This window comes from Osmia lignaria, chromosome 7 (assembly GCF_051020975.1).
Source record: "Osmia lignaria lignaria isolate PbOS001 chromosome 7, iyOsmLign1, whole genome shotgun sequence".
Taxonomy (NCBI): Eukaryota; Metazoa; Arthropoda; class Insecta; order Hymenoptera; family Megachilidae; genus Osmia; species Osmia lignaria.
The window spans coordinates 9814500-9832045 of NC_135038.1; the positions used below are offsets into that span (position 1 = coordinate 9814500).

General features: G+C 35.5%; 1 protein-coding gene across 2 annotated transcripts in view; it reads left to right on the plus strand.

Moving 5' to 3' along the window:
• LOC117604355 (uncharacterized) overlaps positions 1-17546 on the plus strand; it is a 153240-nt gene that overhangs the window by 107683 nt on the left and 28011 nt on the right. For both annotated transcript variants that reach the window (XM_034324317.2, XM_034324316.2), the window contains exon 4: positions 7499-7623. In XM_034324317.2, the coding sequence (XP_034180208.1) occupies positions 7499-7623 (125 nt within the window). The remainder of the gene's footprint in view (positions 1-7498; positions 7624-17546) is intronic.

The window sequence follows — 17546 nt, forward strand, 5'->3', positions numbered from 1 at the left end:
GCTTTTCCCTGGTTACGAAAGGATAAACGTCGGTTGTATGTGTGCAAGCTTCAAAAACAGACTTTCGAGTGCACTAAAGCATTATTCGTGCGAAAATAAGAGCAAGTTTAAGTATAACACGTTTTAAGAAAAGCCTTGGTTTTTAAGCTGCTTGAAATTGAAGCTTTTCGTGCGCCATTATTTCGTTCTTCTCACTACCGCAAAAACCATTTGAATAAAATTTTATGAAACTATGCTGTAATATACGGGAGCATGAATATACATTTGAGATAAATATCTTTCTTAATTAAATTATTTGAAAAGGTGTTTAAAATCTTTTAATATTACTTTTGATTGACATTTAAATTTAAGTTGAAAATTTACTATTTGAAGCATAAGTACATTATTTCATGTAAGATAGATGGAATGTTAAATTAATTTTAACTCATTTTAATCCTAGAAAGACTAAGAAATCGTTAGAAATCCTTAGAAATTATTAAAAATCATTAGAAATCCTTAGAAATCATTAGAAATGAATTTTCACTTATGATACTCGATCTTTCTAGGAATAATATAAAAATTTTTATACAAGGAAATCGTAATAGCAGTTGAAAAACCAAATAGAATCATCCTGACTTTGTCTAAATAAAATTGAAATTCTCCAAAGAATTATGGCTGTCTCGATATAAAAGAGAACTCGTAACCGTCGAACTTCCCTTGGCCAGACTTCATCCACTTTTTCTGCTTCGACTCGCATTTATTGTGGTCGTTGTTGCGGTTCACAGAAGAAGAAGAGGATGCTTTATGCGATTTCGCAACATGAAACGAGGAGCAGCAGCTTCCGTGGCACGTCAACCGCTCCTTTTCCATTTTCCTTACGGTCTATCGAAGCGAAACGTTCTCGGACAGCATCCAAAGGATTTTCCGAAGGGACGAAAGGGGAGAAGTTTCTTTTCTAGTAGACGACGCCGACGACAAATACCGTTTCCACCTCGAGCCGATAGCAATCGAGGGAAAACAAACGCTTGCTCGAGCAGTCCTTGCTCGAACTTTTGGTATTTCTTAAGGACGAATTACTCGACCGTGCCAGTCTTTCTTTCTTTTTTTTTCTTTATTTGCACTGTCGGTTTCCACGGTTCGACGCTCGGGGTTACAGAGTTTTTGCGGATCAGGCTAATGCTGGACATCCCTTGTGGGTTCGTTGGTAAATGTGGAAATACTTTTTTGAAATAAATTCTCGTAGTAAAAGGGGTGATAAATGTTGGTGAAATTTTTCAAGCTTCGCGTTAAATAATTAATTATTCCCTTCTGAATAATTTTATTCAAATTTCAAATAGAAATTGAAACTTTCGTAATTATTCTTCCTTCAGATGCTTGGAAATTTAAATTAGATTTAAACGAAACGAGGCTCTTCGTTTATGAATTGTAAAGTGCATGGTGTGTAGATAGATGTAATAGAAATGCAAGTCGAAGCAACGATCTCTGCTGGTGCATAGCAAACAGAATTCTTAAAGCAAGAAGGCTAAGAGCATCTAACGCTGCCAATTTTGCATCCTGACTTCTTTGAGATCAAAGCCCACTTGATTGCTGAAAGCATAAATAAAAACATCACGATTATACAAGACTGTTCTTAACGTTACGTGATTGTTTTAACGAGTAAAACTCTAATATATTAAATTAGTAAAATTAAATTGATTAAATTTTCTATTAAAATGACCGATGAAATGTTTATGCAGTCCTTTACAGCATAAACAATATTTTGCGATACTTTTCTGTCAACAAATTATATTTAATTTCTTATATCCCTTACTCATTTATTTCATACACAATAACTTCACAGAAAGCTACATTTTTCATTAATTAGTTTCTGTCATTACTACGACATAATAATTACCTATCCAAGTTAATACCCCGAGCACCCTTTTAAAAACAGTTTCTTCGTACGAAAGCCAGGGAGAATCCAGTGGGTACCGCAATTTCACGAGCACCTCGTGCATCTTGTTACCGGTCGATTCCCAAAGGATAGAGTAAGAGAGCGAGATAGACCATTCCAGTGTGTAATACTGCATAACCGTGCTGCATTACATACGGCCAGTGAGGTATGCGAGTGCTGGTAGCAACAACAGCAGCTGGATCCGAGGGTGGCAACACCCTAGCCTCAGCATGGGGTGAATAGCCGTGCCGGTATGTTTCTGGCCGTCTGCCAGGACCCGGTAACTAGTCGTACCAGCACATTAATAGAGTTTTATTGTTATTTACTGTGACAACGGCCCGTTATTAACGAGGCCCTGGCCAACGTGGACACTGACCGAATTGTTGATTCTCCTCTCGACTACTTGGCTAACTTTGATCCACTCTCCTCTCGCCTCGTCGATCTCGATACAATTGTTGTTTGTTAAGTCTCACGATTTTCGATGCGGCATGGCATTTCAAATGAACAATTATCCATCGTTATCGGAGCTGCCGGTGAGAATGAAGTTGAGGTTGATTGTCACGAATCGATGGTCTGTTAATTGCGTGATTTCTGTTTTTGTGTTTGCTCGACGATCGAAACCCCCCTTTGCAAAATTCTCGATTGGTCACCTGTATGTAATAATCCGTTTGATTGTACCGTACTGTTTCATCGAGGTGCGAAATACCGATCGGCATTGCTGAAATATTTTCAATTATATTAACAATCGTTGGACAGTAAAGTGATTGGAAATATATCGATAAATTGCTATTCCAATTATTGTGTCGTGTATGTTGGTGTAAGTGATACTTCGAACACAAATATTTTGACGCTCTTTGCAAATACAATCTCCAGAGTGTACATAATCAAGTGGTATATCAGTGACAAAGTTCTCTCATTTAGGACAACAGTAACCAGCGTCAGTCGCAATTAAGTTATATTAACGTGCACGTCGATACTCTGTCGCTTGATTTAATATTTGTTTAATTAAGATTTTCGCATACAATGAACTATAATTGAGGATCTTGCAGCGAGAAGATGCAGCATTATTCAATTTCTCTTATGATGTATAATACAGGATGTTTCACAAAAAAAATTGTTCTTCCGCTCGTATAAGTAGAAACAGACTTCCTGAGAATCACAATACGAGCAACGACCACGCCACGTAACAACCATGCCGGGACGGAGTCGTTTCACGCGTTGTTAATTAAAAGGCACCCGGTAGCGTTGTTCGTTAAAACGCATGCTTTTGTGTTATGCGACTACTCTTCGCCGTTTTCTCCCTCGACTTTCTACGTTTAATGCACGTGAATCGAATCGACCCGTTTTTTCACCGTCTAAACATTCATGCGACATTAAAATCGAATAGTAAGTAGCAACTTTGATCGATATGTTCCCACAATGAAATAAATCAACTAAAAATAATTTTGCAAATCGTTGTATAATTTTTGGCAAAATTTCCTTTGTTATATTCTCATTATCTTCAATTGAATAAATTTTCATTTCATTAATGAAATTTTATAGAAATTTTATTTAGTTCTGTTCATTTGTATGGCACAATTTAGGGACAAGAACGAGGAGGAAACAAATTCGATCAGAGACTTCCTCGAAGTATTATAGTTTATTAATTACCTCAGGGTGGATATTATTCCTAATCGTGTTCCACGAGACAGAATTTCTCGAATCTGAGACGCGATCGAGCAACGTAATTCGATTGCGACATTGAATATTGGAAAGTTCCTCTTCAAGAGGAAGCTACGTTGTTTCGTCTCGTGGAAATAATTTATTAGGCGATAAAAGCGTGCAAGTACTTTAACACTAGAACTATCGGCGTTCGATGGTCTTAAATCGAAGGTAAATTGAAAAAACAAATCGCTTTTTCATTTCGACAAGGAGCCAATCCTTATAATTTCTATAATTTAAAATAAAAAATTTCTTATTTTAACGAGTTTAATTATACTACTATGTATTATCAAATACTAAGGAAGTACGGGTACCCAAACCTCGGATCGGGTCAGGTAATGATCGTACTGGATCGGGTAATAATCGGGTAATGGTCAGATCGGCTCTCCTCCTCTCCCGAGGGAAATTCGGGTACCCGAACAATTTGAACACTGGACAATCTTCTAGTCAACTTCAACATCCCATTCCAAATTTTCGGGTACCCGTCTCTCAAATACCAAATCCCACACTCTGTACGTATAAATAATCTCCTTTAACTTCCACGTTTATTTATAAAATACTAAGATTCTCATTTCCGTATGGAAAGAAAATATGAAAAGCTGTCTTATCAGTACCACGCCTCGGTGTTTCCAAGCAGTTACGTGAAATTTCATGCGTTCGACGTTCGAACTTCTCGTGTAACTACTCCAACTCCCGCGTACTCGTTTCCTACCTCTCCACTTTTTCCCCGGCTCGATTTTTCAAAAAAAAGAAGGAAGCTCCAAATGACACGCGTTTCAGGGAGGCAGAGTTTCGTGTCAGGTCAGCGACGAAAGGTAGGTTCGTCGAACAACGAACAGAACGGTCACGGTGTCGCGTTTATAAGGTTTAGGTGCGCGACGACGTGCAATTCCCGCAACGATCGTGACGATGTGTGTACGTGTGGGTTTCTCGTGTGTAGTCGAGGGTGATTTTCAGTCGGATGGAAATATGTACGTACGAGCGCTTGAAGGAACGCTCCATTACCCGACGCGGTTCTCTCTTTTTAACCCAGACATTTTCAACGATACGTCCGCCGTCGCGTTCAACGGATTAAAAGAGTCGTTTTGAATTTGAAACATCCGAACGATGATCTGCCTTCTATTGACTCGTCGGGAAAGAAAATCTGGAATATATTTTTTTGCGAATACGATGCGTGATGTATAAAACTGGGATGAATGGATTTTTTTGTCACTGTGAAATAGTATTGGAATAAATTGATCAAGTGAATTCGGGATGAATGATGTGAAAGAGGATTGTGATAGTTCCCTTTTCATTTATTCAATATACGGTTAATACAGAAAATTGTAGCATAGCAGCTTCTGCTATTTTGATGAATAAAAATCGGAGGTGATTGTTAATATTTCAAACAAAGCTTTTTTCTGATCAGTTTAGTGGATTAAGTGTTGTAAGATTAATATCATTTTTTAGATTTCGTTAAATTGTATAAGAATTAAAAATTTTTATTTTAATGGAATTAATTTACATTTTAAATATTTAATCCATATTCTTCGTTTTCAAAATTTTACGTTAAAATCAGTTTAATTAAAAAAAAGAGAATTAAAAATTTACTGTGAATTGCCCAATTATAATTTAATTGAACTAGTTATTAATTAATATATTCTAAATTAAACTGATGATTATAAAAATTAACATTTCTGTAGGTTGAAGTTTCCTTGAATTCCATTCTAAATTTTAGTCTGATTAAAATTGGATAAACTTTTCCAACGAAAAATAAATTAAACGAACACTCCTCGTGAGAAGCAAAAATCCAGTTTGACATTTATATTGATGACATTAATTCTCGCTCAATCCTCTGGCATCGTGATTACGTTTTAATCAAGCCCGTGTCTCATAAACGTCCCCTGTAGCGCCTCATTCTTCGTCATTCGCAATAGCTGCCACACCTCGATATAATGACATCGATGACACATGTACGCGTTTCATTGTGTTTCAATCATCCTATTTGTCAGGAATAATTAGCTTAATTAAATAAGCTTATCAAAACTAACAGGTAATAATTAATAATAGAAAAGAATTGATTTTATTGTAAAAACGATTTAATCATCAAAAATTAAATTTCTTAATTTTCAATTTAGTATTAAATTTATTACTTTAATGATAATTAATATTTCAAGTGAAAGACTTGCATTTATTAAACAGATTAATAATCTCTAAATCAGAGATTTTGTTGACAAAGGTACAATTTCACCATTCAATGATTCATCAAATAATTCCATGAATTTCAATAAAAGTGTTCAAAAAATACTTAAAAGTATGCAAAAATTATGAAATCGACATAGGAATGATCGACGTAGTTCGTGTGAAATGATCTCAAAACTCGAGCGTGTAAGGGTTTAGGGGCTGAGTCGAGGGAACAGCATCCCTTAGCGTGAAACGCGTCGCTACCCAGCATGCTCCATTTACCACGATAGCTACGAATACGTGTATTACAGCCAGGGTATCGAAATTCCCTTCCTCTGGACCAGGATGTCCTCCGCCATTTTACCTGCAACAACCCTTCGCGACACAACGATCCGACGTCTCGCGGAAAAAATTTTGTAGAAATTTCTGTGTCTGTCACTAATTTTTCGCAGTCACTAAAAAACGCAGATTGTGGGAAGACATAGGACTCCCCATTTCTTCAAATTCTTACTAAATAATAAAAAAATTTTGCAAATTCTATCAACACAATTTTTCAAAGAAATTCCTCAAAAATCTTACAAAGACAACGTGGAAACCCACTTCAACCGTAATAATTGAATCTTCCGTGGAAATTGCTCGATCATTAAACGCATCGTCTTATGAAATCGAATGGAAGTAATGCACCGAGAGCACAATGTGTATAGGAGTTGAACGACGAGAGTCGAGCATGCAAGATAATGGCAAATAAGTGTTTAAAGCTGGAAAAATGGTTTATCGCCTTTTCCGGTTCTCCTTTCAACCTCTCGTTCGTTCTCCATAAACAGCCAATGGAATGGTATTGGCAGTGAAATAAGAAAAAACACAATTGTATGGGGAGCAGAACAAATCGAATTGATCGCTTAATAATGCAAATGCGATTTCAGTCTTCAACTCGGCGTTAATAGAATTTCAGTTAAACAATTGATCTCTACTTAGAAAGTATTAAAGGCAAAAGAAACGTTGATCCCTGCTGGCAAAGTATATTATTTTTAATAATCATTTTACTTTTTTACTTGACACTGGCTATTCGTTATTAACAAGGCACACGATAGAAAGAGTTACATTATAAAAGATATTAGAAATTTATTCTTTTCAATTCAATGTTTCAGTTTGTTATTTTATATCGTTAATATAATTTTAATGGTATTTAGAGTAATTCTAGCGTTTTTATTTATTTAATTATTTAATTGAAAAATTATAACTCGTAGTATTAATTACAAGTATTAAATTCCATAGTAATGCAATTATTTAAAATACGATCTCATCATTTTCTAAACTTTCCATTTGCTACCCTACTTAAAGTTTTCAATTGACCTTCGAAGTTAGTTAAAGGATCGATCATAATATTCGGGGGTGTATTCGAATCCTCGCGTTACTTCGAACTAAGGCTTCGCAGCAAATCTTGATTAACCTCCTCCGTCTTCGTCTTCAGAAAGTTATAAAGTGCTGTGACAGAGGATTGTAACATCAATTTTCATCGTCGAACGACGTATGTCTTGTTCAAGAGAACGGTCGTAGAGTATCGCGTTAAATTCTGATGGGAGGAACATTTCAGGGTAACGTTTAATCGTCGATGATCGTTGAAATGAGAAATAGAGCCCTTATCGGATAATTCGTGTAATTTTATTTATATTTTTATGCTTTGCTCGTTAATGCGATTGACTAATGTTACATTTGTTTCAGGATTTCAGCCCCGTTTCAAGTAGCAGCTGTGGCGCTGGTCCTTGCTGCCACGATCTCAGCTTTAATTGGACACTGTTATTCGGATCACAGAACTCTGGTCGCCTGTGGATTATTCCTCCTCAGCGGTGAGTATTCAATTTCAATTTAAGCTTGATAAATTTGTGGTTGTCCCTTTAATAACGTTCCTTCGTCTTAATTGTGTACATTCTTCTTAAAGAAAATTGATTGCTGTTTTGAAATTAATCTCTACCAATTTTATTACGTCTCTTTGACAAAATGTGTTCTATTAGAACTGCAAATAATTTCACTTTTATTTTAACGATTTAAGAATATTTCTATTTATCTTATCAATACTTTCATGCTTTTAACTAACATAAAATTTTGTATTTACTCTAAAATAGAAATGGATTTTAAATTAGAAATTTAATAGGGATACTAAAATGTAAAATTTTTTAACATGTTTTAAAAATTTGAGATTTGCATTGATACACTTTCCATTATGCACATTTTGTACATTAAATTAAAAGATGATGAGTAATTCAAAACTTTGGACCAAGGCTAGGTCAATAATAAGTCAGACGTTCTCTTTAAGTAGTAAATCAATAATAAGTCAGACGTTCACAAAAGGGTCGCTTTACTTTGGATATTAACTTGTAGATAATACAAAATATTAATTTTATAGAGATATGAAAATTAATTTTCTACTTTTTCTAGTCCCAAAAGTAATATTCCCAAAAATTAATTTTCTAATGATTTACTAAATTATTATGAATCCTTTCAAAGCAAAGCACTTTATTCCTTTGCCACAAAGAATGCATATTAATATCAGCTATGTAGGTATGCACCAATATACTAATAAACTTCACTAGAATCCCTGCAATCTGTTCAATCTGGAAAAAAAAGGACATTTTACACTTAAACACGATATAGCCGAGGTTTATAAAGAGGAATCACGAACGAGCGAGGCTGGCCATAAACTCTCATAAAAAAGTGCGCCGTGCCACGAATGTCGTCTCTAATCAGCGATGATCCGGTAAAAAATCGCTTCTCGGAGATACGAAGGCTCCGGCAAACGGGGTGATTAACACGGTGGACGGGTCGCCCACGTGTCGCAAAGCGACAGAGAAGAAGCGATAAAGAGGCGGAAAAAGGAGACGATTTTTGAAAGGTTCGCTGTTTTGCTTTGCTCTCTAGTCACGTATCGAGCTCTCGCTCCCTTATACACGGACCCAGGACCGACTGTGTATCAACCACACCTTTTCACGTTGAAAAGCTAACAATGTGATCCTTCGTCTTTGCTTGAACTCTCCTGGCACGAGGTTCTCGCCGTGAAACAGTTCATAGATCATCGTGAGATCACGTATACGAACGTTGCTTGCTTCTTTTTGCCGGAGGGATGATGCCGTTGTATTCTCTCGGGCATCTGTTCGTAATATTCCAGCTTGCTACTTCACCAAATATATTGTTTGATTGAATAAAACGCTTTTCTGCCGAGGAAAAGCTTATTGTTTTCATCTGGAAGTAGATTGCTGAACTCTTTTATTATTTTGGGGGTTCCGTTGGGGGTTGCTTTTCTGTTTCAGTCTGATGGGGTTGATTTTTTTTTTTTTATTGTATTGATAAATAGGGTTTGGTTAATTTTAATTAAATTGAAGAGTGTAGATAATTAAAAATGATTAGATCGAACAAATATCAAAGTGTTGAACATCGTGAATGTGCATGGAATGTGAAATCCGCGATGGATCATTTTACGGCAGAAAACATGGAACAGATTTCATTTTGTGGTAACAAAACGTAACGAAGTTGCGAATGGTCGTATACAGAAGCCTCTCTCAGAAAATGGAGTCTGGAAATCCGGTTTCTGTCGACGAAACGAATTTTCGCTTTCACCAACCATTGCTTCAAAAGAAGAGGTAGAATGTTTTCAGTCAGACAATACAGTAATCTCGTCGAAAGAAGCTAATTTATTCTGTAGAAATTAATATTCATGAATTGTTTATGCAAAATTAATGAATCTTGTTATTAATATTGCTAAAGAAATGGAATTCTATAAAGTTTCAAATTTGCTTTAGATTTTAAATTGAACAAGATGAAGTTCTAAAAGGATTATTTATTTTTTTAACTTAATGATTGTTCAATTGGTATGAGATCAAAATGCACCTGATAGAGGGGAAATGACAGAAACAAAATGGATCGAAAGAATTTCCTGGAAAACGCTTTGTGAGTGTGAGAAAGGTTGATCCGAGGGAGAGGGTGGCTCGATTAAAAATCGCCCGGATGAGATCGCCGTTCGACCGGAAGGATAAAACGCGACGTCTGCGCTGCCTTCGACTTCCGGACAAATAATTCGACGATCGTCTGGCTGAGTGTAATTAGCGAGCAGTTTATTGAACCTAGGTTCGTTTCGACGAGCCCCGACTTTCATTTCGCATTCGTCTACGATTTTTGATTACAGAATTTCTATCCTGAATAATATTTTATACAAGATGGCGCAAAATGGGAGAAAGAAAATTTAATCATCAATTGTTACAGTAAAATATTTTTTATTTTCTATTACAATTATTACCGGATAAATTACAAATTTATTAGTACAAATAGCAAGTATCTTACTATAAATTTTCTCTTAATTATAGTACACCTAATTTTTATTTTAATTGAGTTACAAATAAATAGGTAATAATTGAAATCTCATTGATCCCAGAAATAATAGCAACATAAATTTAACTTTACACCCTTTTTATTTCTATTTTCTGAAATTTAAATTATTAAAATTTATAAATGGTTGAATATTAATTTTGCAGTAGATGAGAATCTTTAATATATTAAAAAAAATGTTTCCACATGACACTTTTATTCACCATTCCTTCAATTATAACTCTTATATGAACAAATGTGTACAAATGCTATGTTACTAAATCACCCAGTACTTTAATTGAATGGAGCCATTAATCACAGCTTGACAATGGTGAACAGTGTGTCGTTTCGTTGTCAGCAGCAAAATATCGTCAGAAATTGAACGATTTGAAATCGTCGACAGCGTTATGAGTTTTGTCAGACACGTATCAGTAGGAAAACATTTTCTGTTGTTGCCAACGATACATAGACACATGGTTGCGATGATGAAATCATGTAGAACGCTACACTGGATCCATATCCTCCATTTTCCCGGCTTCTTTCTCTTATTTCCCAGCCTCGAATTGATAGGATTTCGCGAAAACCCGGCACGTTTCCCCGTCCTGAATTCAAACACATAAGCACGCGGATGCTCGGCAATTTTTTACTTGTCCGTTCGCAAAAAATGCGTACACGTATGTAGATACAAATTTCGTTGAAAGCCCGTGTTATTTTTTGCTAACGCAAACTTCAATCGGCGAACGAAAAACCCGTGCATACAGTAAAAAATATGGTACCTGAAACTCTATCCAATTTGTCCATCAGAAATATTAATAATGGTGAAAAGGAACTTTACTGTTCATTTTATTATTTCTATTTATATTTCATTTTTATTATACATGTATCCAATTGTTAGTTTAACTTTCGAAACGTAAGAAATTAAAATTTTTTTAAATTTTAGTTTGATACCGGGTAATTATAATATTATTATGTGAGGGGCACTTGAATTTTTACAGGGCCTCATTGTCCATATCAGGGGCAGACTAGGAGCTGATTTAGGCCCTAATTTTAATTAATTAGGTCCCAAATATCTTTTATGCCCAGGAGGAATTTTCTTGAACTTCCGATGGCCATTCCGCCCCTGGTTTATATTATAAAGAATTTTCTAAGTTACTCAGTTGAAAATATTTTTAATTAAATATTTGGAATAATAAATAATACAAATAAGGAAATTAAATTAAAATTGTGACTCTTCATGGTCCGCTGTTTTAGGGCTGTCTCCTTGGTCCGTTGTCGAAAGGTTAAAGTACTATACCATTTCACACGTTGACCATTAAAGACCTCATAATTTAAAATAATGAGAAAATTATTATTAAAATTATCCATATTGTAATTTTTTGAAAGGAAGAAGTTTCATCGAGTTAGAAAGATCGAATCGGATGGATCCAGTTTTCATTTGCCGCGTTCTTTTCCTCAAGGATCGCCGGGTAATCACGGTCGTGGTAAAAGCACCGGAAACCGGAAGTTTCTCGTCGAAGCCTCGTAATTACGTGTCGGGGAACAGCGGCCAGCGCAAAGGGTGGTAGAAGAAAAAGATGGACAAGCTAGATAGCGATGGGAAGGAAGTGGAAAGTAGTGCAGTTAAAAGTCGAAGGCACCGTCTGATTTATATCGAGCTTTACTACCGCGCCTCGATCTCGTCCCTCGGTTTTTCGAGAGGGTGCGATCCTCTCGCAGCTACTGGAATCTGGATCAGGAATTTCTTTGGAATCCTCGCGGATTCTCCGGTTGATCGATAGCCCTTATTCCACGCGGAAAATTGTGATTCATATCTCTTAAAGAATCCTACGTTTGATTCGGTTTTTCTGTGCACCGAGTTTATTACCAAATTCCATTTCCTTGAAATTTCAACAGCTTTAAGAATAGTCAGCAACGTGTTGAATGATATGAATTATTGCATTTGAGGTATGCAAAAATTTTTATTATTTTCAAGACAATTTATTTTTCTTTATTAAATAATATTTTATAGCTAATAGAATATTTTTAATTAAAGTATTTTTATATCGAATATAGTCATTGATGAATAATTGAAGACACTTATGAATAAATGTGTTATATTGTGAATTAATTAATTGAACTTAAGATTCTTAATTGAAACTTCAATATGCACTCTATTTCTACAATTAACAAATAATGATTAATTAACTATGAAATTATACTATTTATGTCTCTAATCATTATTAGTGTTGTAACCGTACAGTTACATATTATTTGATTGGTAGAAGGTGCGGCGCCCCACCGAGTATGCAACAATTTTTATTATTTTCAAGATACTTTCTTTTTCTTTATTAAATAATATTTTATAGCTAATAGAATATTTTTAATTAAAGTATTTTTATATCGAATATAGTCATTGATGAATAATTGAAGACACTAATGAATAACTGTGTTATATTGTGAATTAATTAATTGAACTTAAGATTCTTAATTGAAACTTCAATATGCACTCTGCTTCTGCAATTAACAAATAATGATTAATTAACTATGAAATTATACTATTCTCTAATTATTATTAGTGTTGTAATCATACAGTTACATATTATCTGATTGGTCGATGGCGCGGCGCCCCACCGAGTCACCCGGGTGAATCGCGCAAACGCGAATCGTCTCCCAACCCCGCGTCTAGCGAGCCGCGATCAACGGGGTGCAGGATCGATGCGAGAATCGTCATTCGTCGTCGAGCAACCGACTCAGGTAAGTAAACACAGCAGGTTAAGCGCTGAAACTAAAACGGAGGATTCGTAGAGGCTTGTTGATTTCTGCACGCTGCTAGATGGGAATCTGAAAGTTCTGTGTCAGCTACCAGAAACCAACTACCGAGTTCGCTTTCCTCCGACCTTCTGGATAAAAAGATCCACGTAAGGGAGGAGCGAAGTTTTGAATATAACGAAGAAATTCCAGATATTTAATCCTCTATGACGTGTACTTGCGTTTATCGCGTTCCGATAGAGCGATCATAACAAGCACGACCGTGTTTACTTCGATGCCTTTTCACAAGAATTTATCATTCGATACGTGCGGCAGGAACAACCGACATTTCGTTCTAATTCGTCGAAATACCACGATCGTCGTCTCCCGTAAATGAGTAATTTTGTTTTCCGCTTATTTGAATGAAACGTATATTCTTTTGGTTAATCTTGGGATCCTCCGTTCGAATAACCGACCAGGGGAGACGAGGACAAGACGACGGTTACAGTGTAAAATTGATATAATAATTATTACTATAAAAATAATAATTTTTCCTAAGTTTTCACAAAAGTTTCTTGTATTTCAACGAGTATTTTCTACTGATTGGAATATATATCTTATTTGATCTGGTGGTGTGCAAAAGCAGGTAGCTAAACTGACGTAGTTTTGTTCGTGTTTCCGCTGGTATCAAAGTAGACACGAGGTTTTATTGGTGAAATCGATAGCGATACAATATCACGGAACTCCCTTACGCTCTGTTGTGCCGAAAAAGTTTTTCGCCGCGAACATCAAAAGCGAGAGCTGAAAGAGAGAGCGTGCGGGTGGAAAGCAATACGAGGTCGATTTTCTCGACCTCAATAATACGAAGCACGAAGCAATCGCTTTCAGCGAACACGAAAGAACCCTATGTGTGTAATATATCGTGAGGAGTGTCGCTAGCAAAGGCAGGGGCTACCTGGTAACGAATTTATTGAAACACTTCCTGCTAAAAGTATAGTTTTTCAGAACATGAGTCATAGGATTCGTGACAATATTTATGTAATCGTAAAAATTCAAAGCAGTAGGAGTATAGGTAATTAACCTCTATAGTGATCACCTGTTAATGGTACCTTAAATTTAATATAATTAAATCGTTGAAAATAGAAAGTAGAAGAAAAATTTTAAATAAAATTATTATTATATAAATAATGTAAGGAGAAAACCCCAATTTGCTTCTGTTTTCAGTTTTTCCACTTTTTGAAAAAAAAATTTTTAATTAAATCAACAATTTCCAACTGAATTATAAAAATTATTTTGATACAACTTTACAGTTTTATTATTTTTATACTCGGTTGAACTGATAATAGAAGAGGAGGGTAAACTAATAGAATAAATCAATTTTAAATGATAGATCAAACTCAGAGAGATAGTATTTGTTGACTAATTGATATTCTACGAGAAACAGGTATGTAATGGTAAACTACAAAAGTTATCCACCAATTCAAACTACTTGCCAACTGCTTAATACGTTTCGGCTTTCTCGTTCGTCTCAAAGTTCTGAAGACTTTCCCCCTCAGAAAGCTTCAAAACGGTTGCATTTAAAGTGAAGATAAATGAAATTAAACGATCGCAGAGTTGGCAAAGCAGAAGTGAGAGAATGCGTTGCGAAACGCTGAACAACTTCTATCCCTTTTTCCTTCGTTTACCTTTGACGAGTACTCAACTTTGAAAGCAATAATATCTCTACAACCATAGAATGTTTTTCCAATTATTTACAAGGATTCATTACAAATTATTTATTCACAAAGTAATGATGATTTAAAAGGAAAGGCAATAAAATGATAATAGTTTGAAGGAAAAATGGGAGGAAATGTAGCGAAAATATAAAATCTCGAAGGAAAACGTAAAATAAAAGTAAGAAAAATGAAAAAAGCAAATAATAATTGTTAGGCTCCTGAATTGTATTTTTTGAGCAATTAAATTCACTGTAAAATAGCAGGAGACTAGCATTTGACCATAAAGTGAGATTGAGCTAAAAGTAATTACCACGAATTTAACAATTAACTGCAATTTTCAGTCTGGCGTGTAATATAATAATTACTATTATTAAGCATTACGTGGTAATTACGCAGTCCGTTGCTGATGCACTCAAATTTTTATAGAAATTGAATAAAATTTTATCCTTCAAGGATAAAGTATTAAAAAATAAAATAATATAAACTAATGAAGCTTTAATTCACTCCATAAAATTCTCACTATAATAATTAATGTATAATATCAATGACGATCTCAGTGTTTCATCCCTTTTACTTCATTTTACTTACATCAAAACTATCGTCCACTTAATTCTCGCGACCCCTTAGCTCTCCACCTGAACACCAGGCCGACAAGCAACCCCAATTCGCGATTCCTTCTCGTTCCTAGGAATTAACGGCGAATTATATCCAACCACCCTTGTACCACGCGCCACCTCACCCCCTAGTCTCTTTCTCGCTTCTGTATAGCCGCGCGAATTCGTCAACCACCCCCACCCTCGCGGAGCAGTAAATGCCTCGACGAACAAACGAGGGAAATTATCTGCAACGACTGAAGTAATAACGTTTAACTGCGCCACCGTAGCGAAGAGGGAAAGAGGGTGGAAGGGTTGCACGCTGCAGAATTATAAATTGTTGGGGCATAGTTGTAATTGTTTCATTTCTACCAGGGGGTGAGAAACGCTGGCCAGCGAGTGTCGTTGTCGTGAACAACACCCCCCTTCCCCTTTTCTAGCTGCGAATTCGCTTTAAAACCCCTGCAGAAGTACGCGTCTGTATGTTTTGGGTACTTTTGAGGGATATTTCGTACAAGTTAGGGGATGATAAGTTATGCTTAATTTTAATGAAATAACTTATGGGAGAATTTATTCAAATGGGGGTGGTTGTGATTTGTTGGGTGCTTCTATGATTGATACTTGACAAAGGGTTAATGTATTATTAATTAGGCTATGGTGAAAATAATTTGGGTGTGTATATACAAACAATTTTATATAAAAAATTAAGTGTATTTTCCGAGACCCGAAAGTAGGGTGCAAAAGTAATATTTTTGAAATAATTAGTCAGATATTAGTCAGACTTAGGGAATAATAAAATCTAACACCGTTTCATGACATAAAAGTATTTCAAAGTAGCACTTATGCTACATCAATTTGAAGCTTAAAATTTAATAAAAACGACTTCATACACGTTTTATAAATATTTATAATACAAAATGACTGACTCCTCATTAGAGCCAACAATAGATCAATCAGCTTAATTGGGCCATCATTATTTATTCCAACAAAGGACCACTCACCTTGAATTAGTAATATTTATGCAACGTTAATACAATTATTTTTACTATTTCCTAAGCTTCAAATTGATATGGCATAAATGTTATTTCGCAATACTTTTATGTCATCAAATTATTTTAGACTTCCTATATTTCTATGTTTAAATAGAAATTTATTTCAAAGTTCTGAGGAAGTGAAAAGTCGTTACTTCGTCTTTTGTCACAATTCATTAAATTGTATCATTCTGAAACATAGATTAAAAGTGGATGATGAATTGGGAACACTAACCTTGCATTTGGTTCGTCGTTTACTATGATCACGCCATTTAACCGAACAGGTGGACCCATCTAATTAAATAAATTCTCGGGTCGAACGGAAACCGAATGGCATCGAGGATTCTAACGATAATCGGAAGCAGATTGTCAGTGAACGAAACGGAACAATCGGTTAAGTGGTCCGGCAGTGTCCGAGAACGCTTCGTCGTCCATGCTGGATGCCCCATGGTTGGCTGGAAATGCTTAGTCAGTCGACAAGAGAAATTATAGGTTGGTAACAGGCAGCCAGGAAAGCCATGAATCCTACGTGAAAGCAAATACCGTTCCCCAGCGTTGTTAAACATTAAATCCTGCGAAAATGTTGACGGCCACCGACGAGTTGTCGATTCGTTCGAAAATATTTACGTCAACCCATTCGTTACATTTCGCGTGATTTTTCCAATCCTCCTTTATATTTTGCGGAAGGAATCAATTCGTTTCGAAGTGTCATAAATATTCTTATGAATATTGATCGAGGCGACAAGGAATTCTTCGAACAAGGTAATTAATATTTTAGATGACACTTGCGATATGTAAATGAAGTAAGGGGTTAATGAGGGTGCTCCAGCGACAAAAGCTAATTATAATATTCAACAGTACACTTTACTTCGCATTTATTATGCTCAGGTTTCATTGGAACCACTTCGTATTAATTGAACAGCTTTTTAAGGTGTGCTTTTTCTATTGAATGGGAATAATAATTGAATAATTGAAAATCTTGAAAAGATATAATAATATTTTATTACCCAAACTTACAAAACATAAACAAGGATATTAACTTAAAGTTAAATGTATAATTTTTAAAGGAGCAGAGTTAAATTTAGAAGATCGAAATAATATGAAATAAAAAGTAATTTTAATTTTAATATCAATTAAAATTGTGGTTCTCTTCATGGTCGGCCGTACTATGATTAACAGGTGCATCGATGAGGAAGATGTTTCGGTTTCGGGGTGATTCAAGTTGAACCTAAGGGGATGAGCCGAACACAACCCCTTATTGTGCTCGCTTGTGCATCGTGGAACGTACGTGTGAGTGGCCGAGAACTGTGTGCAAGACGAGGTTAATGTACCAAGAAGCGCATTACCG